The 25,488-nt window shown below is 39.7% G+C and overlaps 1 protein-coding gene across 1 annotated transcript in view; it reads left to right on the top strand.

The window, feature by feature from the left end:
- Positions 1-25,488, top strand: part of LOC120025009 (protein kinase C-binding protein NELL1-like) — a 456,735-nt gene that overhangs the window by 5,228 nt on the left and 426,019 nt on the right. The window contains exon 2 of the mRNA XM_038969436.1: positions 1,007-1,135. Coding sequence (XP_038825364.1) covers positions 1,007-1,135 — 129 coding nt within the window. The remainder of the gene's footprint in view (positions 1-1,006; positions 1,136-25,488) is intronic.

Below are 25,488 nucleotides of genomic sequence, written 5' to 3'. Positions count from 1 at the left end.
ATTTCAATTCAGGAGGATGGCTAATGCGGATTTATTCCAGCTTTGTGAATAATATCGCTTATTGAGTAGATGGCAATGGTATTTAGAGTAAATTCAAGGGAATGTACGTGCGCATCGACAGAACCCCTATTTCCATGATGTGGAACGCTCCGAGCCTCTGCACCCAGCACCCGTGAGACGAGCGCAGTTTGCGAGACAGACTCGAGCAAGTGTATTGCCAGCGAAGCGCTCGACGTCGGATATTGCTGAGGAAACTGTACAGTGCAACTTCACACACATGGATATTTACGTGGCTTTGTTATCCGTAGTGCTCATTGCGAAACCAGGTAGGTGTCACACGGGGACATATGCAGTTAGTTTACCTATTGTTGTAGGTATCATTATCAGCTCTGTCAGCATAGTTGTTTAATGCGCACCCTCCCCTTCTCCATAGCCCGATAAGCACCTCGATCGGATTTTTGTTCGTTTGTCCCTTGTAGATTTTTTATTAATCCATTTTGTTGTTTCAATTTGCCCCTCATTTATAAATCATATTTTTGGAATTAGTTTTATAGTACAGATAAATAGCATAGTTATCATCTCCTAAAACGTAGGGTATGTTGTTCTGCCACATCTGTAGAACGCGCAAAAGTCCCTATACAAATGACAGGTGTCACACAGGTCGATGCAGCAGTCAATTTGTTCCCGCGCAACAATAAGTCCAATATTTGGATAATATAGACTTTCATTTAAAGTCATCTGCCATTATACGGTATATGATGCCTAGTGCCATGCAATTTACGCGTTTTGTCTCTGATGTGATTGCCACTGTACCTAGGTGAGGGTGCTTTGAAATCGCATGAATTCAATCCCCCCATGTTATTTGACTGTGTTGCAGTTCGTTGTATCACGCAGAGGCTGAAGTTTGATGCTCAAACTCAATCATTAAAGAAGTGCCTTGCTTATGTACGTATGTAACTGTGCACCCAATGTGTGACAATGGCTAAATAATATTTCCCCCCTACAGTTTTCGGTTTTGGAATAGATCCCGATTACCAGATTGATATCATCAATGAACTTGACTTCGCAAATGCAACATATGGAATTACCCAAGTGGCAGGGCTTCACAAAAATAGCAAAGCCTTCTTATTTCGAGGTAATGTATACTTCTTTTCTCTATTTGTTTGTTAATTGATCGATAGCTCATTGTTTTATTTATCAGTGAATTGCAGAAATATTTTACTGGGCGTGGAATAGTGAGAACGTTTGGTAAACTAATTTCATTTGTAAGATGTAGGTTACCCAAGCTCTGACTCGTGGTTGTACGATTATCCAGAATATTTTAGGTAAACTGTTGGTAACAGATGCTGAACTAATCATCATCATTACATCACCAATGTATTGTAACGATCCTGGCTATATGAACCGTTACAATTCCAACCATGTGGGTAAAAATCTCTTGGTGCAATGCGTAGGGTGCTTGCCTTTCACGGCAGTGACCCGGGTTCACTTCCCTGCCCTGTTACTAATAAGCTTCCCTGTTTGCTACGTTGGTGTCAGAAGTGGGATGGCAGCCGTGAGGCCATCATAGCGCACAGGCCGGACGTATGAGGGGGCTGAGTAGTCGAACCACGGGCGATACTCATGTTACAATACCCACCAAGTGGGTTAACCCGATTTGCGCTATGTGTTGTGTTTGCCTTTATTTTGCATTTGTATTTATTAGGGATCCCCATCACTCCCTGCGGTCCAAACACATTAAGGCACTTACATCACACATGAAAGAAAATATAAAACAGTGCATCCTATTGTGGTGTAATAATGTTATATCTGCAATACAAAATGTATAATACAGCAATATTACAGTGTGAGTGTGTGTTCTAGCGTGTGTGTGCGTATGCATGTCTGTACCTGTGTGTGTGTGTCTCTCTCTTCACAGTCCCCGCTGTTCCATAAGGTGAATTTTTTATGTGTTTAAAAAAATAAATAATCTGATTCGATTGCTTGCATCAGTTACCTGATGGGGAATGGAGTTCCATGTAGCCATGGCTCTGCGTGGTACTTTACTTGGGGATTGTGAAGAGATGGTTGGTAACAGGTTGATTTGTCGGCTATTTGAGCCAGTAAAGGGGCTTTACTATTCTTGGGTGGTGGAATTACTTCTGCTTCCCTACAGGCCTGAGGGCAGACACTTTCTAGTAGGCTTAGATTGAAGATATGGCAAATAGGAGTGGCAATGTCGTCCGCTATTATCCTCAGTCGTTTTTTATCCAAGTTGTCAGACCCCGGTGGTTTGTCATTGTTGATAGATAACAATTTTTTCCCCTATTCCACACTCACTTTATGGAATTCAAACTCACAGTGCTTGTGTCTTTCATAATTCGGTCAGTTATACTTGGATGTGTAGCGTCAGTGTTTGTTGCTGGCATGTCATGCCTAAATTTGCTAATCTTGCCAATGAACAAATAACTAAAATAGTTGGCAATATTAGTGGGTTTTGTAAATTTGCATTATTCCCCATAATATAATTTAAATTGCTCCAACAATTATTATCATTCTTTATATAATTTATCTTTGTTGTAGTATAGTTTCTTCTTATTTTATTCAGTTTAGTCACATGATTTCTCAATTTGAAGTATGTTTGTCAATCTGCTGTGCAGCCAGACTTATTTGCCATTCCTTTTGCCTCGTCCCTCTCAACCATACCATTTTTAAATTCCTCATAAATCCACAGGGATTATTTATTTAATAAAAAAATACAATGTTTACAGTCATTTTCTTAATAGGTGCATGCTTATTAGTAACTGGAATACGCAATTTCATAAATGCGTCAAGTGCAGCGTCTGGTTGTTCCTCATTACACACCACAGACCAACAAATATTATTTACATCACCAACATAGGAATCACTACAAAACTCTCATACACTATATTAGGCCCAGCCTTTGGAACTTTGGTTTTCCTAGATATGGCTACTATATTGGGATCACTTCATCCGATGGATTTGGAGTATTATCCAGATACTGACTGTTTGCACTTGGTGGTCTATAGCAGCGTCCCACCAGAATGGGCTTTAGGTGAGGCAGATGAACCAGTAGCCATATTACTTCAACAACGTTTAACATGAGATCCTCTATAAGCTTTACAGGAATGTTCTTAATAGACCACAACACCACCCCCGTTGGCATTTGTCTTTTCTGTAGATGTTATAACCATGTATTGCCACGACTGTATCATCAACGGTGTTACCTAAGTGAGTTTCAGAGATGGTCAGAATGAATGTATTACATTGAATGTAATACTGAATGAATGTATTACAAATTACATGAATGTAATTTGTTACTAGCAAGTCATTGATTTCATGAACTTTGTTTCTTAGGCTGCATATGTGGGCTATTTTTAGCACTTCTGGAATGCTTGTCTGTTTTTATTGCTATACTGGGAAGCTTATCGGAAGTAGACATGCTCATGTTATTTATGTTTGAGCTGAAAGTGCAGGCTGTGCTGCAAACCGCCTCAGTTCTAAGACTATAACTCTGGTTCAAAGGCACATTGTTTTATTTGAACCTTTTATTTCACAAGGCAAGTCAGTTAAGAACAAATTCTTATTTACAATGATGGCCTACCCCTCCCCTAACCCGGCTGGGCCAATTGTGCGCTGCCCCATGGGACTCCTGATCACAGCCGGTTGTGATACAGCCAGAGATCGAACCAGGGTCTATAGTAACGCCTCTAGCACTCAGATGCAGTGACTTAGACCGCTGTGCCACTCGGGAGCATTATTACTGCATACAATAGCTATAGGATCCACAGAGGCAATCATGGGGTAGAAGCCACCGATGAGGGAGACAGAATAGAGGACGAAGGAGCAGGCACCTCTGTATTTGATCTCGAATCGGAAGCCCCCAGGGAAGAAGGCACCAGAACCTCTGGATCGAGGGCGGCAAAGCCCTTTCTGTGTCCGGGCTTAAAAATTCCAAGGAGGCCCCCGTTGCCAGAGGACGCTGTTTTCGACTTCCACAGCGAGTGACATATCTCCGTGGCTGGTTGGTAGGATCAAGAACAGGAACATCCACCAAATCAAACAGGGACATCCTACTAGCTCTATTCTCCAGGGAAGGGGGAGACCCTTTTGGGGAGGGATCCCTGCAGAGTTCCAGCCAGTTGGCTCTGGAGAGCCGACACAGCGGCAACACTTCCACCAGGCCGGAGCGGCTTCCGGCAACTGGGAAGGAAGAGAGGAAAAAGTAGGCGGGCGTGAATTCCCTAGTAGCTTGTGTAGGTTCGCTACTTGTAGCCACTTCACCCCTGTAGTCCTCTGCAAGCAAACAGTTGCTACATTGAAAGTCTGGGCGGTCCACATTGTCCCAGAATAAAGCAAATTAAACACAGTTCCTGCAGCTAATAAACACAGCTCCATGTCCGAGAGAGAACCACATGACTGTATTATACCTCAGGCTAGTAAAACACGATTTGTCAACAACACACTCAGTGGCGAACTGGGCGTGATCACTCCAGTGACCCGGGTGCGCTTACCTGTCCGCCGTTTAGTAGCAGCAGTAGTATCTTGTTCACTATGGTCTGTTCCGCAATCACAACAAACACAGAAAGCCTGTCCTTTACATGTATACAGTATAATTTTACAATGCTGACATAAGATGCCAGAAGGAATAGTATTTAACCAGGCCTCCTATTCAGACCTCAGTTTGTTAAGGATGGAAACAGAAACGGTGTCCTTCACCTAGAGCTAGCAGCAAGAACACACCTTCTGGTTTCCTAGTGTTATTCTTATTACTGTGTGTGTCTGTGACAGCAGGAGCACACCTGGTATGTCATGGTGTTATTCTTGGTGTTGAACAAGGAAGCTCCGGGGAGCATCGTTCGGATAATTGATCCCCATTTAATTGGTCCACGGCAGCAGATGCGTATCTCGACCTGGTTCGCTGTGGCTCAGCAGACCTGGGTTCAAATACTATTTTAAATTGTTGATATACTTCTACTGTTTGCTTGAGAATGCCAGATGGGCGGGTTTGCACATAAACAACTATTCTATTGGCTCCATTGTGCAATGCAAGTTTAATCAAGCCCAGCTAAAGTATTTGAAATTATTTTAAATAGTGTTTGAACTCAGGTCTGTGGCTCAACTGTGTGGGATTGGTGCGGAACCGGTCCATCCAAGCGATATAAGGTCATTACAACCAGAAACTGGTTGAAGTGATGTCATTGTGTTGTAATTTCAATCTGTTTTGTAAACTGAATTTCTTCTTAGTGTTACCAACATTACTAGCTCACAGAGTTGGATTGGTTCAGTATTAACTTGACTTTTTCACTATCTAAATCATGACATTTGGGTTGTTCAATGATCAATGTTTTTATTTCAGATGCAATCATGTTCAACTCTGACTGACTTTCAGAAATAAGTAGAACTGCTCGGTTGTACACAGTCAAATGTAACATAACTACATGTAAAAAGTGGGCAACTACATATCAGAGTCAAATATACAGGATACAAACATTCCATTTCAGCTAAACAATGGATATATAGCGTTTAGCAAAACTAATTTGAATTAATATCTAAAATCTATGAATCTATGAAGGCACCCATAAGCAATCATTCCCGATGAAAAAAACACAATTTAGAAATATTGGTGCATATAGTGTTTTGGAAATCTACTCGTGCAAACTGCTCCAGTTCTCCCAGATTAGAAGGGTACCTTCTCCTAACTGCTGTTTTCAGATCTCTCCACAAGTTTTCAATGGGATTTAGATCTGGACTCATTGTTGAGCCACTTCAGAACAGTCCAGCGTTTTGTCTTGAACCATTCCTGAGTGCTTTTTGAACTGTGTTTGGGGTCATTGTCCTCCTTCGACGTAGACCCAGCTTTCTGACACTGGGCCCAACATTGCGCTCCAAAATACCTTGGTATTACCCTGATTTCATGATGCTATGCACACGTTCAAGGCACCCAATGCCAGAGGCAGCAAAGCAACCCCAAAGCATCACTGAACCTCCATGTTTAACTGTAGGAAAGGTGTTATTTTCTTTGAAAGCTTAATTTTGTTTTCTGTAAACAGAGATGGCGTGCTTTTCCAAAAAGCTCTAATTTGGTCTCATCTGTCCACAGGACATTCTCCCAGAAGGATTTTGGCATGTTCAGGTGTGTTTTGGCAAATTGCAGTTGGACTTTCTTATGTCTTTCTCTCAGCAGTGGGGTCCTCCTGGGTCTCCTACCATATAACCCTCTATCATTGAGTTGTCATCGGATGGTGCGAGTTGAAACTGTCGTACCTTGTGTCTGAAGGTCAGCTTGAATCTGTGTGGCAGTTGACCGAGGTGCTTTCTCCACCATTCAAACAATCCTTCGCTGCAATTTTCCATCACGTTTTCTCTTGCGGCCATGTCCAGTGAGGTTGGCTATAGTGGCATGGGCCTTAAACTTCTTGATAACATTACGTATGGTGGAAACAACAGGAACATCAAGATCTCTGGAATTTGATTTCTAGCCTTGAGATTGTCCATGCTTGGCTACAATCTTGTCTGACCTCCTCAGATAATTCTCTGGTTTTCTTTATTTTGTCCATGCTCATTGTGGTACACACAGTGACACAAAACAGGATAATGTGTCCTTTTCTCTATTCAAACTGGTTGAATACGTGACTTTTATACTGCAGGCACCTTCCACTCAGCACAGGTGAGTTCAATTCCAAAGTAAATGAGAATCACCTGCTTGAAATCTAACTACTTCTAGAAGGTGCCAAAAACATTGTCTGGGCCATTTCAGGATTTCTTTGTGGAATTAGCTAAAATTCAGTCAATTATTCAGATTTTTGTTTTGTTCAACTGCACACCGAAGACATACATATGTGGATATCAAAATATGTTTTCATTTCAACAGTTTTCTGGAAGAAATGGCGCATTATTTGAAAAATGTGCAAGGGTGCCAATATTTTTGGCCATGTGTGTGTGTGTGTGTGTGTGTGTGTGTGTGTGTGTGTGGTACCAGTCAAAAGTTTGAACACACCTAATCATTCAAGGGTTTTTCTTAATTTTTTAAACATTTCTAATAGTGAGCACATCACAACTATGAAATAACACATATGGAATGATGTAGTAACCAAAAAAGTGTTCAACAAATCAAAATATAAATTTGAGATTTTTCAAAGTCGCCATCCTTTGCCTTGATAACAGCTTTGCTTTTTCTCTCAACCAGTTTCATGGGGAATGCTTTTCCAATAGTCTTGGAGGTCACACATATGTGTGCTGCTGTGGCAGCCATGCTGGCTAAGTGTGCTTTGAATTCTAAATAAATCACAGACAGTGTCATCATCAAAGCACCCCCACACCATCACACCTCCTCCATGCTTCACGGTGGGAACCACACATCCAGAGATCATCCATTTACCTACTCGTCTTGCAAAGACGCAATGGTTGGAACCCAAAATCTAAAATTTGGACACATCAGATGTCCATCTCTCGTGTTTCTTGGCCCAAGCAAGTCTCTTCTTTATTATTATCAGGGTCCTTTTACTAGTGGTTTCTTTGCAGCAATGCAACCATGAAGGCCTGATTCATGCATTCTCCTCTGAACAGTTGATGTTGACATGTGTCTGTTACTTGAACTCTGAAGCATTTATTTGGGCTGCAATCTGAGGTGCAGTTAACTCTAATGAACTTATCCTCTACAGCAGAGGTAACTCTGGGTTTTCCTTTCCTGTGGCGGTCCTCATGAGGGCCAGTTTCATCATAGTGCTTGATGTTTTTTGCGACTGCACTTGAAGAAACTTTCAAAGTTCTTGAAATGTTCCGCATTGACTGACCTTCATGGCTTAAAGTAATGATGGACTGTCGTTTCTCTCTGCTTATTTTAACTTGGACTTTTACCAAAGAGGGCTAAGTTCTGTTTACCACCCTTACCTTGTCAAAACACAACTGATTGTCTCAAACGAATTAAGAAAAAATATAAATAATGAACATTTAACAAGGCACACCTGTTAATTGAAATGCATCCCAAGTGACTACCTAATTAAGCTGGTTGAGAGTGTGCAAAGCTGTGAAGGCAAAGGGTGGCTACTTTGAAAAATTATTCCATATTTGTTATTTCATGGTTTTCATGTCTACACTATTTTTCTACAATGTAAAAATAAATAAAAACCCATGTACTGTGTGCAATGTATGTATGTATGTACACTACCATTCAAACGTTTGAAGTCACTTAGAAATGTCCTTGTTTTTGGAAGAAAAGCATTTTTTTGTCCAGTAAAATAACAAAGTTTATCAGAAATACAGTGTAGACATTGTTAATGTTGTAAATGACTATTGTAGCTGGAAACGGCAATTTTTTATATATATATATATATATATATATATATATATATATATATATATATATATATATATATACAGTGGGGAGAACAAGTATTGGATACACTGCCGATTTTGCAGGTTTTCCTACTTTCCTACTCTAGCATGTAGAGGTCTGTCATTTTTATCATAGGTACACTTCAACTGTGAGAGACGGAATCTAAAACAAAAATCCAGAAAATCACATTGTATGATTTTTAAGTAATTAATTTACTTAATATTTTATGGAATATCTACATAGGCGTACATAGGCCCATTATCAGCAACCATCACTCCTGTGTTCCAATGGCACGTTGTGTTAGCTAATCCAAGTTTATCATTTTAAAATGCTATTTGATCATTAGAAAACCCTTTTGGAATTTTGTTAGCACAGCTGAAAACTGTTAAAGAAGCAATACAACTGTCTTAAGACCAGTTGAGTATCTGGAGCATCAGCATTTGTGGGTTTCGATTACATGCTCAAAATGGCCAGAAACAAAGACTTTCTTCTGAAACTCTTTAGTCTATTCTTGTTCTGAGAAATGAAGGCTATTACATGCAAGAAATTGCCAAGAAACTGAAGATATCGTACAACGCTGTGTACTACTCCCTTCACAGAACAGCGCAAACTGGCTCTAACTAGTGTTAGATTCTGGGTTAAACTTGGACATTGTTATACTCAGAAGCATAGTAGATAAAGGAGTGAAAGAGACTGTTTTTTACATCAGAAGTTAATGGTTATCTGTAGGAGACAGATGCCTGTGGAATGTGTTAGGGGAACTGGTGGAGATCTTTGGTTTAGACCTGAAGGGGGGTTGAGGTCAGGTCAGATTCCCTTAAGGAAGAAACAATGGTTTATTATCCTATCAATTCGTCTTCCATCAAAGATGTAAAAATTGGAGAGAAGGAGGAGTGTCTAAATTGGAGTATATATACTTGTGGTGGTGGAAATGTGATGTCTGAATGCAATGGGAAAAATTATACTTGGTTTAGCTTTTCTAGTGTCTGTGGAGTCATTTACTCTTAAAATGTGATCCTAACACCAAAATAGAAAGAGGAGTGGGAGGTGCACAACTGAGCAAGAGGACAAGTACATTAGTGTCTATTTTGAGAAACAGACACCTCACAAGTCCTCAACTGGCAGCTTCATTAAATAGTACCCGCAAAACACCAGTCTCAACATTAACAGTGAAGAGGCGACTCCGGGATGCTCGCCTTTTAGGCAGAGTTGCAAAGAGAAAGCCATATCTCAGACTGGCCAATAAAAAGAAAAGATTAAGATGGGCAAAAGAACACAGACACGGTACAGAGGAAGATTGGAAAAAAGTGTTATGGACAGACAAATCTAAATTTGAGGTGTTCGGATTAGAGGTCGACCGATTATTATTTTTCAACGCCGATACCGATTATTGGAGGACAAAAAAAGCAGATACCGATTAATCGGCCGATTTATATTTTTTATTTTATTTATTATATATATATATATCATACACACATACACATTTTTGTAATAATGACAATTGCAACAATACTGAATGAACAATGAACGCTTTTATTTTAACTTAATATACTACATAAATACACACACACACACACACACAGCTCTGAAGTGACAATGATACTGAAGAGTCTGCTTAGGAGACAAATACTTTCAACTGGTTGAATAAAAATAGAGTTTAAGTTACCTGTGATGAATGTTGAAAACAAAAACTGTCATTTCTATATGCAGGAAATCCTATTTTAATAATGGGCATGGTAAGAATTGACGACCAAAGTGCGAGTCATAATTCCCATGACACCTTCTAGCAAAATCTGAAAAGCGGTTCTTTCATTTATTCCATAGGACATTTTTAGATTCACTTAAAATAAGGTCTGTGTTTCGTGTAGGCTTACACCACCTTGCCAATTTTATAACTGTGTAGATATCCATAGGACAAGGTAACTCTGATCAATATTGGCTAAATATATTTTGTAGAGTGGATTTCTGAAAATATGTTGACAAACATTACCTTATCCTAGTGAGATTTACACGGGTATCTAACGGGTGGCATCCCTAAGTCTAAATATTCCTGTTACATTGCACAACCTTCAATGTTATGTCATAATTACGTAAAATTCTGGCAAATTAGTTCGCAAAGAGCCAGGCGGCCCAAACTGTTGCATATACCCTGACTCTGCGTGCAATGAACGCAAGAGAAATGACACAATTTCACCTGGTTAATATTGCCTAATAACCTGGAATTCTTTTAGCTAAATATGCAGGTTTAAAAATATATACTTGTGTATTGATTTTAAGAAAGGCATTGATGTTTATGGTTAAGTACACATTAGAGCAATGACAGTCATTGATTGATAGTTTTTATAAGATAAGTTTAATGCTAGCTAGCAATTTACCTTAGCTTACTGCATTCGCATAACAGGCAGGCTCCTCGTGGAGTGCAATGTAATCAGGTGTTAGAGCATTGGACTAGTTAACTGTAAGGTTGCAAGATTGGATCCCCCGAGCCAAGGTTAAAAATCTGTCCCTGAAGCAGAGCGTTCCTAGGCCGTCATTGAAAATAAGAATGTGTTCTTAACTGACTTGCCTAGTTAAATAAAGATTAAATAAAGGTATAAAAAATAAATAAAATCGGCTAATCGGCGCCCAAAAATACCGTTTTCCGATTGTTATGAAAACTTGAAATCGGCCCCGATTAATCGGCCATTCCGATTAATCGGTCGACCTCTAGTTCGGATCACAAAGAAGAACATTTGTGAGACGCAGAAAAAATGAAAAAATGCTGGAGGAGTGCTTGACACTATCTGTCAAGCATGGTGGAGGCAATGTGATGGTCTGGGGGTGCTTTTTTGGTGGTGGTAAAGTGGGAGATTTGTACAGGGTTTTAAGGGATCTCGAAGAAGAAACTTGTGGGAGGTGATTCAGGAAGCATGGGGTGAAATCTCTCCAGATTACCTCAACAAATTGACAACTAGAATGCCAAAGGTCTGCAAGGCTGTAATTGCTGCAAATGGAGGATTCTTTTGTTTGAAGGACACAATTATTATTTCAATTAAAAATCATTATTTATAACCTTGTCAACGTCTTGACTATATTTCCTATTCAATTTGCAACTAATTTCATGTATGTTTTCATGGAAAACAAGGAAATTTCTAAGTGACTCCAAATTTTTTAATGTGTGTGTACACAGAAATAATTGTCTTACCTGTACAAAAAAAGCTTGAATTAAAACAGAGGTATAAGTCTGAACTAGCCGCTATCACTCAGAGTGGGGTTCAGGGCCCGTATTCCTAATACATCTTAGAGTAGGAGTGCTGCTATAGGATAAGGTCTCTCTGTCCGTTTATTATGATCTAAAAGGCAGAACTGACCCTAGATCAGGACTCCTACTCTGAGACACTTTGTGAATACAGGCCATAACTTTCACAATAAACAGTGTTTATGACCCATTTTAGCAGCTCCTCCTTTACCCATAGCACTCATTCCCCCATAAACCCTTGGCCCTGTACACTCATAGAAGTAAAGGTGCCTAGAATAATATTTTGGGTTGCCACACAAGTGGAACCTTTCCAGTTGAAAAAGGTTCATCGAGGAATCCCTTTGAAGAGGTTCAAACCAGAACCTTTTTGTGATGGAATGGTTCAATTTTGAGCCTTTTTTATGATATATATTGTAGAGGTGGCAGCATATCAAATTGGAGGCTGGGCTTTCAGATACTGTAGTTATTTTAGGTCACGCGTTAGTATAAATGTCATTCCTGTTCATATGCTAGCTAAAGAACATATGCACATTCAGGTACTTTCCTCAGGTGATGGAGTTGTAGGCAAACTCATGGAAAACAGAAAGGAAAACGCCGCATACTGCTGCTCATGCTCCCAGGTGATATTTATTTATAACAACGTTTCGACCCTTAGGTCTTCTTTAGGCAGTTTGTACACTGCAAATGAAAATTTTCTTTGACTATTTATGCATATTACATATTCTAATATAATACAGTAAGAAAGTGGTAACTATTCCAACGTTAGGATTTGCATAAGCTCTTGAGGAACTCCTACACCTCTGATAGCATCGTTGAAGCTACACAGCTGTCTGTGTTCAACCTTAACATGTGATGACAATACAACAGAACAGAAACTCAACAACAAAAAATACAGTATATCTTAAAGCCATGCCCCTACTAAGCCATGTCTCCAGGAACCCGTTGCTTCCTTGAACCATTGAAAGAACCCCTCAACTAACAGAAGGTGCAAATATGAATCATTGTCTAGCAATGGTTCCTCCTTGAAGATCTCCAGGGTTTCTCGAGTTACCACTAATTCTAAGAGTGTAGAGCACTGACACTCAAGAAGAAGACCATTTCCAAAAACAATAAGAGCTTGCAGCGGGCAGCTGACAAGGGAATATCAAGCAGCAACTCTGCAATCTCAACAAGTCAGCCTACAACGCACAACGCCTGATATGGTCCTTTGGCCACTATTTACACATTAGTGCTGTGGAGGATGAGGATGACAGGAACAGGCTCATTGTGCAGGGAGGGAGAGGTTGAGAGAGCGAGATGATAAAGAGGGAGAGAGGCACAGATCTGGCTGCTGCGGGAGTAGTCTCACCCCCCCGTCCCCTGGTCGCTAGCGTTAGCCAGTGATACATAAACAACAGATGTCATGTGTTGGCATGGGAAGCTAGGCTTTTATGACCCTACATTACGGGTGAAGGAAAAATGTGTCACCGCTGGCGCTCCTGATAAGAGAAGCCAATTTAAACTAGTCAGATCAACGGAATCTCCACATGAAGGTCTTCATCTAGTTTTTTTCTAATCTTACCTGGTGCTTTTGGGAGAGAAGTGAAAAGAGCGAGGGAGAGATGCTTACGCTCGCTGGTTTTCTTTCCTTCTGTTCTGTGGATTTTTTTTTTTTCATTCTTTGGCACAGTTTGCGTTGCTGCTGGTTGCATAATAAAGAGAACCTTGGACTATGAGAGTGCTTGTATTGATATTAGTGTCCACGCTGAGCTAATTGCCGAGATATGTAAACATTTGCCACACCAATTAACTGAATACTTGCGCTCAATGAAATCGCTGTGTGTAGGGTAATTTCATCATTGTGGAATAGTGCTGAGCGATTAACCAAATTGTTGATTTATTTTTGGTTATGATTACTAAGGAATAAAATAATAGAAAATCATCACATTTAAAAAGTTAGAAGACAATGGAATGTTTTGGCAATTGAATGTTCTAAATATTTGGCTTTAGAAGTTCGATAAAAACGCTCAAAAATTATTTTAAGTATCATCATTGAAATCGGAAACCGGGTTTTTTTGTTTTTTACCTAACGGAACCGACCTCAAAAAGCATTATGCATTATACAGTAAAGGTTTAATGTGTATTAATTAATAATATAATACTAATTCAAGTTAGTATTGCTGGAAACAGTTTTAAAATACCCGTATTTGGTTCATAGTAGGTATCGGGAGGATTGGAGTGTTGATTTTATGTTCCTCCCATGGCTATAATCAATCTACAGGCGTTAGCTATTACTTAAGCTTCCATAATAGTGCTGGGCGATTAGTGCTTTTTGATGTCAGTTCCGTTTCTGTTAATAAAACAGTTTTTGATTTAGGTTAAAACAATATATAATAATACTTTCAATAGCTAACACTTGTAAATTGATTATACATACTCATGTGGACACCTGCTTGTCGAACATCTCATTCCAAAATCATGGCCATTTTAATATAGAGTTGGTCTCCCCTTTGCTGCTATAACAGCCTCCACTCTTCTGGAAAGGCTTTCCATCAGATGTTGCAACATTGCTGCGTGGACTTGCTTCCATTCAGCCACGCGCATTAGTGAGGTCGGATACTGATGTTAGGCCTGTCTCGCAGTTGGCGGTCCAATTCATCCCAAAGGTGTTTGATGGGGTTGAGGTTAGGGCTCTGTGCAGGCCTGTAAAGTTCTTCGACACCGATCTTGACAAACCATTTCTGTATGGACCTCGCTTTGTGCACAGGAGAATTGTCATGATGGAACAGGAAAGAACCTTCACCAAACTGTTTCCACTAAGTTGGAAGCACAGAATCGTCTAGAATGTCATTGTATGCTATAGTGTTAAGATTTCCCTTCACTGGAACTAAGGGGCCTAGACCGAACCATGAAAAACTGCTCCAGAACGTTATTCCTCCTCCACCAAATATACAGTTGGCACTATGCATTCGGGCAGGTAGCGTTCTCCTGGCATCCGCCAAACCCAGATTCGTCCGTCAGACTGCCAGATGGTGAAGCGTGATTCATCACTCCAGAGAACGCATTTCCACTCCTCCAGAGTCCAATGGCGGCGAGCTTTACACCACTCCAGCCAACACTTGGCATTGCGCATGGTGATCTTAGGCTTGTGTGCAGTTGTTCTGCCATGGAAACCCATTTCATGAAGCTCCAGACAAACAGTTATTGTGCTGACATTGCTTCCAGAGGCAGTTTGGAACTCGGTAGTGAGTGTTGCAACCGAGGATACTTGTGTGTGTATATATTGTGTATAATCAACGCTCCAATCTTGTCGATACCTACAGTAAAGCATACAGCATAAACATGGCAAATTGCATTTTACAGTTTAATTGTAAAACAAAAAACACATTTTGGTCCTGCAAGTCAGCTTTTATCTGTTTATATCTAGGCCTACAACATTAAATAAACCAAAACCCTAAAAGGTGATTTAGATTTGAAATAAATATATTATTGTTTCATATCCAGGACCACTTAGTGTGGAATTGCCTTCTAATTTCCTCATTGAGAAGATTGCAGTCGAGTGTTGGAGTCAACACAGTTTCATTGATTTTGTTTTTCTTTCCTCAAATGGAGATAAAGACCCGGCGGGTGAACATCTCATCACTCAGATAGCACAGCATTGATTGTCTAATTTAGTTGTTGAAAAAATAAGCTAATCAAGAGAAACACAGCGTACACCGTCACTGTGTCACTGGCAACTCACAATACCCTATAATGTCAAAGTGGAATTATGTTTTTCTAAATGTATACAAATTAATGTAAAATGAAAAGCTGAAATGTCTTGAGTCAATAAGTATTCAACCCCTTGTTATGGCAAGCCTAAATAAGTTTGGGGATAAAAATGGGCAAGTCAAATAATAAGTAGCATGGATTCTGTGTGTAATAATAGTGTTTAACATGATTTTTTAAATCACTGCCTGTACCTCACACATTATCTGTAAGGTCCCTCAGTCGAGCAGTGAATTACAAACACAGAATCAACCACAAAGACCAGGGATGATTTCCAATGTGTTCCAAAGAAGGGAACCTATTGGAAAATGGGTAAAAAAAAGCAGACATTGAATATCCCTTTGAGCATGGTGAAGTTATTAATTACACTTTGGATGGTGTATCAACACTTCCAGTCACTACAGAGATACAGGTGTCCTTTCTTACTCAGTTGCTGGAGAGGAAGGCAACTGCTTAGTGATTTCACCATGAGGCCAATGGTGACTTTAAAACAGTTAGTTAGTTACCTGAGAATGGAACAACAACATTGTAGTTACTCCACAATACTAACCTAATTTACAGAGTGAAAATAAGAAAGCCTGCACATAATAAAGATATTCCAAAACACACATCAAAGGCACTAATGTAATACTGCAAAAAATTTCCTGAATAGAAAGTGTTATGTTTGGGGCAAATACAACACATTACTGCGTACCACTCTCTATACTTTCAAGCATAGTGGTGGCTGCATCATGTTATGGGTATGCTTGTAATTGTTAAGAGATGCAGTTTTTCAGGATAAAAAGAAACAGAATGAAGATAAGCATAGCAAAATCTTAGAGGAAAACTTGGTTCAATCTGCTTTCCACCAGACACTGGGAGAAGAATTCACCTTTCAGCAGGACATTAACCTACAACGCAAGGCCAAATCTACACTGGAGTTGCTTACCAAGAAAACAGTGAATGTTCCTGAGTGGCCGAGTTAGTTTTGACTGAAATCTACTTGAAAATCTGTGGCAAGACCTGAAAATGATGTTTTCACTTTGTCATAATGGGGTATTGTGTTTAGATGGGTGAGAGAAACACATATTTAATCCATTTTGAATTCAGGCTGTAACACAACAAAATGTGGAATAAGTCAAGGGGTATGAATACTTTCTGAAGGCACTGTATAACTTAAGCCAAGTGAGACATGTTTGCGAAGATGTTTTCCGCCTGTCTCTCTGGTCTTTAACCTTTTCACATGTGAGTTCTAAATACCTCTAACGGTCACCCTGGTGTACGTTTGTTTATGCACATGATGTCAGAATGCGCTCACTGTTCCAAAATTTGATTGTTACGCAACATGACAGTTAATCCGTGCTGCCATCAAACCGAGACACGCTGCCTGCTTTAATTTCTAGGCGGTTCCAACTTGTGTGTTCCGCCTCCTCATAAAAGTAGGCCATTTCACTTTTGTGGACAATTATCATTTTTGGCTTTACTGAGCCGGACAAACTTCCCCAAGCACTTCCCCATTGTTTCCGCAGATCAAGTATGCAGACATTTGCACATCTCCAGTCAGAACAGGACCTGCACAAACTGTTTCACATTTTCTGGCTGGTGCCCACATTGCCTTCATTGTTGTTTTCCTTACTACATGATGATAACTTTGGACGTGTGCGTTCCTATGAAAGTAAGTACCTTATTACGTTATTTTAGTTTCTGCATGTCGTTTCTACTGTAGCTCACTATCTTTGGACAATAAAACATGTGTGTATATTCTTTATAACCACGGACATGCAAGGTACTTATTGCTTAACCTTTATGGTGTTATACTCAATCGTGCTTATGTAGCTAGCTACATTCTTCTATTAGCTCTGTAAAACAATGCTAATTGCGTCAGAAGTATTAGCTTGTGTTGTCTTTTGAAGCTACCCTGGCCTTATGACCATGGTTTGTTTTCATTTGGCCTGTTTATCATAGCTCTGTTCTGCCCTGCCCCCTTGTGGAGTACAACAGTTACTGTTTCTTACGTTATATATCTCATATCTGTGATTTTGTCAATGCAATTTATTATTTTTATAGCAGTGTTATGTTTCTTTGTAATTGTTTTATTGCTGTATCTTGATATTGTATTCTAATTACTAATAATTATTTTTTATTCTGTACTTTCAGAAACCACACACAAAGTATTGAACATTATTTGCCAATATCATAACTGGAGCTTGACATTTTCAAGCTGATGATTGAAGCCAGCTTTTGCATGCTAGCAACATATTGTTTGAGCGTACACTCGTTAACTGTTTTACGATGAAAACACAGCAAGAAAACACATAGGCCTATATGTAATTGTCGGTGGTGGTCAAACAACAACTTTTTTCACTAGATAAAAAAAAACTTCACGAATGTATGAATATGCATAACACATATTTAATATTCATGCAGTGATTGAACAACTGCATTTCCACCCCCCATCTCTAAAGGAATATAATGGAACTGTATGTGAACTGTACTTCCAATTACAAAAAATCCCTTGTTCAGTAATCATCTCACCTGTTATTTGGCTGTGAACTATGTGACCATTGAGTGCAGCAGTGTCAGATGGAAAAATATCTTCTTATACCACTTGGTAGTTTCCCGAGCGCATTCCACAAAGCTGTTTATCATGTCCCCCTTATCCACTGCTCCCATTTTGAGGTTATAGTCAAGCAAACAGTCTGGTTTGATCTTTCTCTCTCCCGTCAGGTGGTCCACCTCCCCTGTGGCCGTAATGGTTGCTGTATGAACAGTGGAGAGGACATGGACGTATCGTTTGTCATGCCACTTTACTGCCAGCTGTTAACCATTCTCCTTGAACTCCACTTCCCCTCTCTGCATCTTCCTTCATCCGAATGCCGGCATCCCCTTTCTGTTCGACGTGACTGTGTGCCACAGGCCCCTGTGCTGTTGGAGAGCAGATGCTGGAAGAGTGTGGGGACTGCTGTACCAGTTGTCCACATACAAAGTGTATCCCTTGCCAAGATGAGGAGCCAGCATGGTCATCAGCGTGGACCCGGACACCCCAAGACCCCCATAAAAATGGATGTCAGGGGTGGACCCTGTGTAGACTATAATGTCCTGGACAAATCATGTCTTCACATAACAAAGAACTTGACCCCAAACCTGTGCCTTTTGAAGGGAATACATTGATGGAAAGCCAGCCTACCCTTCCATAACGTTTTGCTGCACTCGTCTGTAGAGTATGGGCTGAGAAGTTAGTTTCAATGCAATAGTCCAAAATCCAAGATGGCAGCATGTCAAGTCGTTTGTTTGTGACTAGTACATTTTAACCTACTAATAATCTATTTATTTATGGTTGCGTAACTTCGTTGTTGTGTAGTGCAAACTATTTTATTTTTGCTGGTGTAAAGATCACGGGTCCTCCTCAACTCGGCACTTCATTACTTGAAGTTTACCAAAGTAACCCTATCTCTGGCTGGCCTGAGTTCCTCCTTCGTCCGCGGAGTGTCTTGTCCAAGCTGCTCCTTTTTGCTCTTCGCCTGGCTGTCAGTGGCAGCTCAACCCGTTCTCTCTATCGCCCTCAACACCCAATCTACTCACACGCGCAAACACTCACATTGACTCACATACACGCTGTCCCTCTCTCCACTTACCTTCGTTGGCCTCTTGTTTTTTTGTCAGAGAAAATTACAATTTACGTGGTATTGCTTTGTGCACTGACTTTACTGAACTCTGGAGAAAACGAACATTGTCGCAGGGTGAGTACATCTGACAATGTACTCTCGCGTCCATTAGACATTTTGTTTGCAGGAACTCGCTCTTTTTCACTCGGTCCACTCGTCCAAGTGCAGATGCATTTGTGGCATGATGTGAACAGTACGAATTTGTGTCACTACCAAAGTCTAATGGTTTTAAATGACTGTTTTGTATTGTCTGGAAACTCACTTGTAGAATTCGCTTGCAGTAGGTCTCTTAAAAAAGAGAAGCCGTGCAAGGTTATTAAACAGAGGTGCCTAGTTATTCTTCTGTTGTTGATATCAGGTAACGTGCAACCTAACCCTGGCCCTGATATGCAATGTCTCCAAACCCCCTCTGATTTTAAATCAAGATCTGGTTTTGGTATTTTTCATTTAAATGTTGTCAAAAATTGATGGGGTTAGGATTTGGGCTAAATCAACTGATGCTGATGTAATTGTGTTTTCTGAAACTTGGCTCAGCAAGTCTATTTTTGATAAGGATATTTGTATAAGTGGTTACAATGTTTATCGCACTGATCGGGTTAAGAAAGGTGGGGGTGTGGCTATATATGTCAAATCTAAATTCCATGTAAGTGTGGCAAAGTCTGAAACTATTTGTAAACAGTTGGAATTTCTTGCTTTGAATATTGAGGCCTCTCTATAACTGTGATTGGCTGTTATAGACCCCCCTCTGCTCTCGGTGATGCATTTTCTTCTTTGACGCACCTTATGTCTAAACTTCTTTACAGTGAAATGATCTTGATTGGTGATCTCAACTGGTGTTGGTTAAAGCCGGTGTCTGATGATTTAAAAATGTTTTGTAATTCTATGAATCTTACCCAGTTGATTAATTCACCCACTCGCCCAAATCTTAAATGCCCAGATAAATCTACCCTGATTGATTTGATATTGACAAATGTTCCACATAAATATTCTGCGGTTGGTGTTTTTTGTAATGATTTAAGTGACCATTGTGCTGTTGTTGCTGTTAGAAATACTAAGGTTCCAAAGACAAATCCATGTTTTATTCGTAAGAGAAATTTGAAGTGTTTTAATGAGCAGGCTTTCTTTCATGATTTGTTTTATTTTGACTGGAGCAAGATTGAGCTTATCCCTGATGTGGAAACTGCCTGGATATTCTTTCATGATGTTTTTTTCCAAATAGTAAACAAACATGCACCATTCCGCAGGTTCAGGGTTAAAGGGCGGGATAATCCATGGTTTTCTTCTGAACTGTCTTGTATTATTCACAACCGTAATCTAGCCTGGGCTAAAGCAAGGAAATCTTGTTCTGATGCTGATTGGCTTATTTTTAGGCAGTTAAGAAACAAGTGTTCTTTTCTTCTCAGGAAGGCCAAGTCTGAATATTTTATGTCTGTTACCACTGATAACCTGAATGACCCTAGAAAGTTTTGGAATGCTATTAAGTCTATGTCTGGTAACAGTAATGTTAATGAATTACCGTCATGTGTTTTGAAGGACTCTGTTGCTATATATGACAAAACTAAAATGCTGAATTGTTTCAATGAGCACTTTGTATCATCTGGTAGGCTGTTTGATTCAGTGTCCTCTGTCTCTGTACAACCCTGTGTGGATGAACCAGTGAGAGCTGGTCAAACTTTTAGCTTTCTGCCATTCTCAGTGCAGGTGGTACATAAAGCCCTGAAATCCTTAGATCACAGAAAGCCTGCAGGTCCTGATCTTTTGGATCCCTGCTTTTTAAATCTGGCAGCTGATTTCATAGCTGAACCACTTACATATCTGTTCAATCTAACCCTGGAATGTAATGAAATTCCAAAGATCTGGAAATCAGCTTTTGTCCTACCACTTTTAAAAGGGGGAGATCCAACTCTTTTAAATAATTATAGGCCAATCTCAAAGCTGTCACCCCTGGTGAAAATACTTGAAACCCTTGTAAGTGAACAGCTTAAAGAGTTTTTATTTACTAACTCTATTTTATCAATGTACCAATCGGGCTTCAGGAAGAAGCATAGCACAATTACAGCAGCCATGAAGGTTTTAAATGATATCACTGAAGCCCTTGACAAAAAACAGCACTGTGTCTCACTTTTTATTGATCTCTCTAAGGCTTTTGATACAGTTGATCATGCTATACTAAGGCAGAGATTGTTGAGTGTAGGTCTTTCAGAGCATGCAGTTGCATGGTTTGCTAACTATCTGTCTGATAGAACTCAGTGCACTCAATTTGATGGGCTTATGTCTGTTAAATTGTCTGTCCTGAATGGTGTGCCCCAAGGCTCTGTACTTGGTCCTCTCTTATTCACTATTTATATAAATGATTTAGACAAAAATGTCCAAAATGCACAACTTCATTTTTATGCTGATGATACTGTTATTTACTGTTGTGCCTCATCTCTTACAAAAGCTTTCCAGAACTTGCAAACTGCTTTTTATACTGTTCAACATACCTTGTGTCAATTGAAGCTTATCCTCAATACTGACAAAACTAAACTAATGGTGTTTTCTAATGCAAGAAATAGACCTCTGAACCTATCACCTATTACTACCTGTCAGGTCAAGGAGATTGAGGTTGTAACCTCATATAAATATCTTGGAATTCTAATTGATGACGGCCTCTCTTTTAAATTGCATATTCAACAACTTACAAAAAAATTGAAGCTGAAATTGGGATTTTATTTTAGGAATAAGGCCTGTTTTTCTTTTGAAGCCAGAAGGAGGCTAGTATCAGCTACATTTATGCCTTTACTAGACTATGGGGATATTTTATATATGAATGCTTCCGCTCAGTGTTTGAGATCAATTGACACTCTTTACCATGGCACTTTGAGATTTATTTTAAACTGCAAAACCCTTACGCACCACTGCACTTTGTATACCAGGGTTGGCTGGCCTTCTCTAGTCACTCGTAGGCTCAGTCACTGGTATACTTTTATTTACAAAGCCATTTTGGGTTTACTACCTTTTTATTTGGGCATTTTTATTGTTCAGAAATGTGGTGGGTACTCTCTTCGTTCGCTAGACTTTATCCTGCTAACTGTTCCAAATGTCCGAACTGAATTTGGTAAAAGGTCTTTTATGTACTCTGCGCCATCGTCTTGGAACACCTTACAAAATAATTTTAAACTGGAAGAACTTGTCCCGATTGGTGTTTTTAAATCACTGATGAAGGATTTTGAGGCTGATTCCCTGACCTGTCAATGTTTTTAATTGGCTGTTTTTGATTTTGTTATACTCTTGTGAATTCAATGGTTTTTACTAGATTACTTGTAGTTTTTCATGTTGTCTGTCTGTAATTTTTGTAATGACTTGGTGCTGCCTATCTTGGCCAGGACGCTCTTGAAAAAGAGATTTTAAATCTCAATGAGCCCTTCCTGGTTAAATAAAGGTTAAATAAAATTAAATAAAAAAAAATAACATCAGGGACTCATCAATGCATAAGTCATGGTATGGCACAAAGACCCGACCAAATGCTGATGTCAGGTTGGTAAGAACATCAATTATCTTGTGTAACGGGCCATTTAGGTTGGCAGCAGCATTGTTGACGAAATGCAGGCATCGCAGCAGAACTAGGAAGTGGTATTGGAAAAAGAAGGTGGCAAAGAACGGAGTTGATAACATTGGATCTGTGCTTCAGTATTCTCCAAGGGAGCTCTTCTTTACTATTCCCATTAGGACTGTCACCAGGATGGTATACATTTCACTAATTGTGGTTGTCACCCATTTAGAGTTTGCCCCTCACTCCTGGCTCGCTCTTCTCCTGTAGCTCCAAGGTGTAGTTATTGGTCTCCTCTACTATGTCTCCCACCAGCTCCTCTGTCAGAAATGGCAAGGAGCTTTGCACTCCAGACTGAGACTCATCAAAGCAAACGGCAGGGCCAGGAGCGGTGAAATGGCTGGCGGCCTTCCAGCTACAACAGACCTCCTGTACTTCATTCACTGTCGGTCTGTCTCCATCACCACCGGCATCTTCAAAGGGACCTGGGACTTCGTCAGTGGGCAAGGTGTCCTCAGATTCATGGTTCTCAATGGATACAAGGTCGGGGGGACAGCTCCTCAGAATCTGATTCGTGACTTTCATATTCAGACTCATTGTCAGAATTTATAAAATTGCAATTTTTCCGCATTTGTGTGTTGCCTCCTTTTTGAAAGACATTGCTAATGCTACAGCTTAGCCCACTAGCTACATACATGTGAGCCGTTTCAGGAAACTTAGGCATTGCTAATGCTACAGCTTAGCCCACTAGCTACATACATGTGAGCCGTTTCAGGAAACTTAGGCGTGTCGTGCGAAAGTATTGACCACCCTTGGCATTTTTCCTATTTTGTTGCCTTACAACCTGGAATTAAAATAGATTTTGGGGGGGTTTGTATAATTTGATATACACAACATGCCTACCACTTTGAAGATGCAAAATAATGTTTTGTAAAACAAACAAGAAATAAGACAAAAAACTCATAACTATTCACCCCCCAAAGTCAATACTTTGTAGAGCCACCTTTTGCAGCAATTACAGCTGCAAGTCTCTTGGTGTATGTCTCTATAAGCTTGGCACATCTAGCCACTGGGATTTTTGCCCATTCCTCATGGTATGGGATGTTGGGATGTTCAAAGTTTTGGATATTTTTTTGAACCCAACACTGATCAGTACTTCTCCACAACTTTGTCCCTGACCTGTTTGGAGAGCTCCTTGGTCTTCATGGTGCCGATTGCTTGGTGGTGTTCCAGACTCTGGGGCCTTTCAGAACAGGTGTATATATACTGAGATCATGTGACAGATCATGTGACACTTAGATTGCACAAAGGTGGACTTTATTTAACTAATTATGTGACTTTTGAAGGTAATTGGTTGCACCAGATCTTATTTAGGGGCTTCATAGCAAAGGGGGTGAATACATACAGTATGCACTCACGCACCACTTTTTCCGTAATTAAAAAAATAAAATAAAAAATCCAGATCTTTTTTTAATTTCACTTCACCAATTTGGCTATTTTGTGTATGTCCATTACATGAAATCCAAATAAAAATCAATTTAAATTACAGATTGTAATGCAAACAAAATTGAAAAATGCGAAGGGGTGTGAATACTTTTGCAAGGCACTGTATGTCGCAGGTCACTTATAACGATGTACACTGAGAGTCGGGGAGCAAGTTCAGGGAGTGAATACATTTAATAAATAAATTAACAAAACAATAAACACAAACAGCGAACCGACATGAAACAGGAACAATGACGACTGGGGAAGAAACCGAAGGGAGTGACGTATTGTCACGTTCCTGACCTGTTTTCCTTGTTTTTGTATGTGTTTAGTTGGTCAGGGCGTGAGTTGGGGTGGGCATTCTAATTTATTGTCAATCAGTGTTGCTTCCTAAGTGGACAGTTTGATTTCACAGAAGTGTGATTGACTTGGAGTTACATTGTGTTGTTTAAGTGTTCCCTTTATTTTTTTGAGCAGTGTATATCAAGCACATTTATAGGCAGGCCCTAGAACAGAGCATCGATTTCAGATTTTCCACTTCCTGTCAGGAAGTTTGCTGCAAAATGAGTTCTGTATTACTCACAGATATAATTCAAACGGTTTTAGAAACTAGAGAGTGTTTTCTATCCAATAGTAATAATAATATGCATATTGTACGAGCAAGAATTGAGTACGAGGACGTTTAAATTGGGCACGATTTTCCCCCAAAGTGAAAATAGCGCCCTCTGTCCTCAACAGGTTAAACCCATAACATCTAAATTATTTCATGACAACTATATAAAATGCTGCACTGAAATGTAAAAATAGTACACACACAAACCTGCCATTATCCATAGCATTGATCCACTGGTCAGTCATGTCAACCAATGCAATGATAGTGGAATGGTTTTTGCAATAAGCATGCTGATTTGCTGTGATCAGATCATTATTTTCCATGTACTCCCATATTTGTCTACTCATAAAAGGGAGTAGACTGATTGGTCGATTATTGGCAGGAGTAATGGATTCTTTGCTACCTTTCGGGATTGGACGGTTTAGCATGCTTTCATACATTTGGAAATGTCCCCTTTTCCAGTGACCAATTAAATAGGTATTTCAGTGGAGCTGCAATCTGGGGAGCAGCATAGTGAAAAACAAGTAAAATAATTGTCCATAAGATCAGAACCTATAGATTTACCATTGGGTAATGGTTTAACACCTCTACTGACAACAATGGTAGACAAAAATAGTAGTTTTTTGTTGTTGCTCATAATATGATCATTAATCCATTGGAGAATAGCTTGTAGGAAAAAAATTGTGTTTACTGTACATTCTCTCAAAAAATGATTATTCTTTGTAAAAAAAATCTGCAAATTGATTGGGAATATCAGCTGGTTTTGTTACTGTTCTCCCTTCAACCGCCACATTATTTGACATTTTATTAGGCTCCCCATTAGCTGTTGCAAAGCAGCAGCTACTCTTCCTGGGGTCCACACAAATCATGAAACATGACATAATAAAGAACATT

Source organism: Salvelinus namaycush, chromosome 30, assembly GCF_016432855.1.
Source record: "Salvelinus namaycush isolate Seneca chromosome 30, SaNama_1.0, whole genome shotgun sequence".
NCBI classification, from domain to species: Eukaryota; Metazoa; Chordata; class Actinopteri; order Salmoniformes; family Salmonidae; genus Salvelinus; species Salvelinus namaycush.
This window is presented reverse-complemented; position numbering and strand designations above follow the sequence as displayed.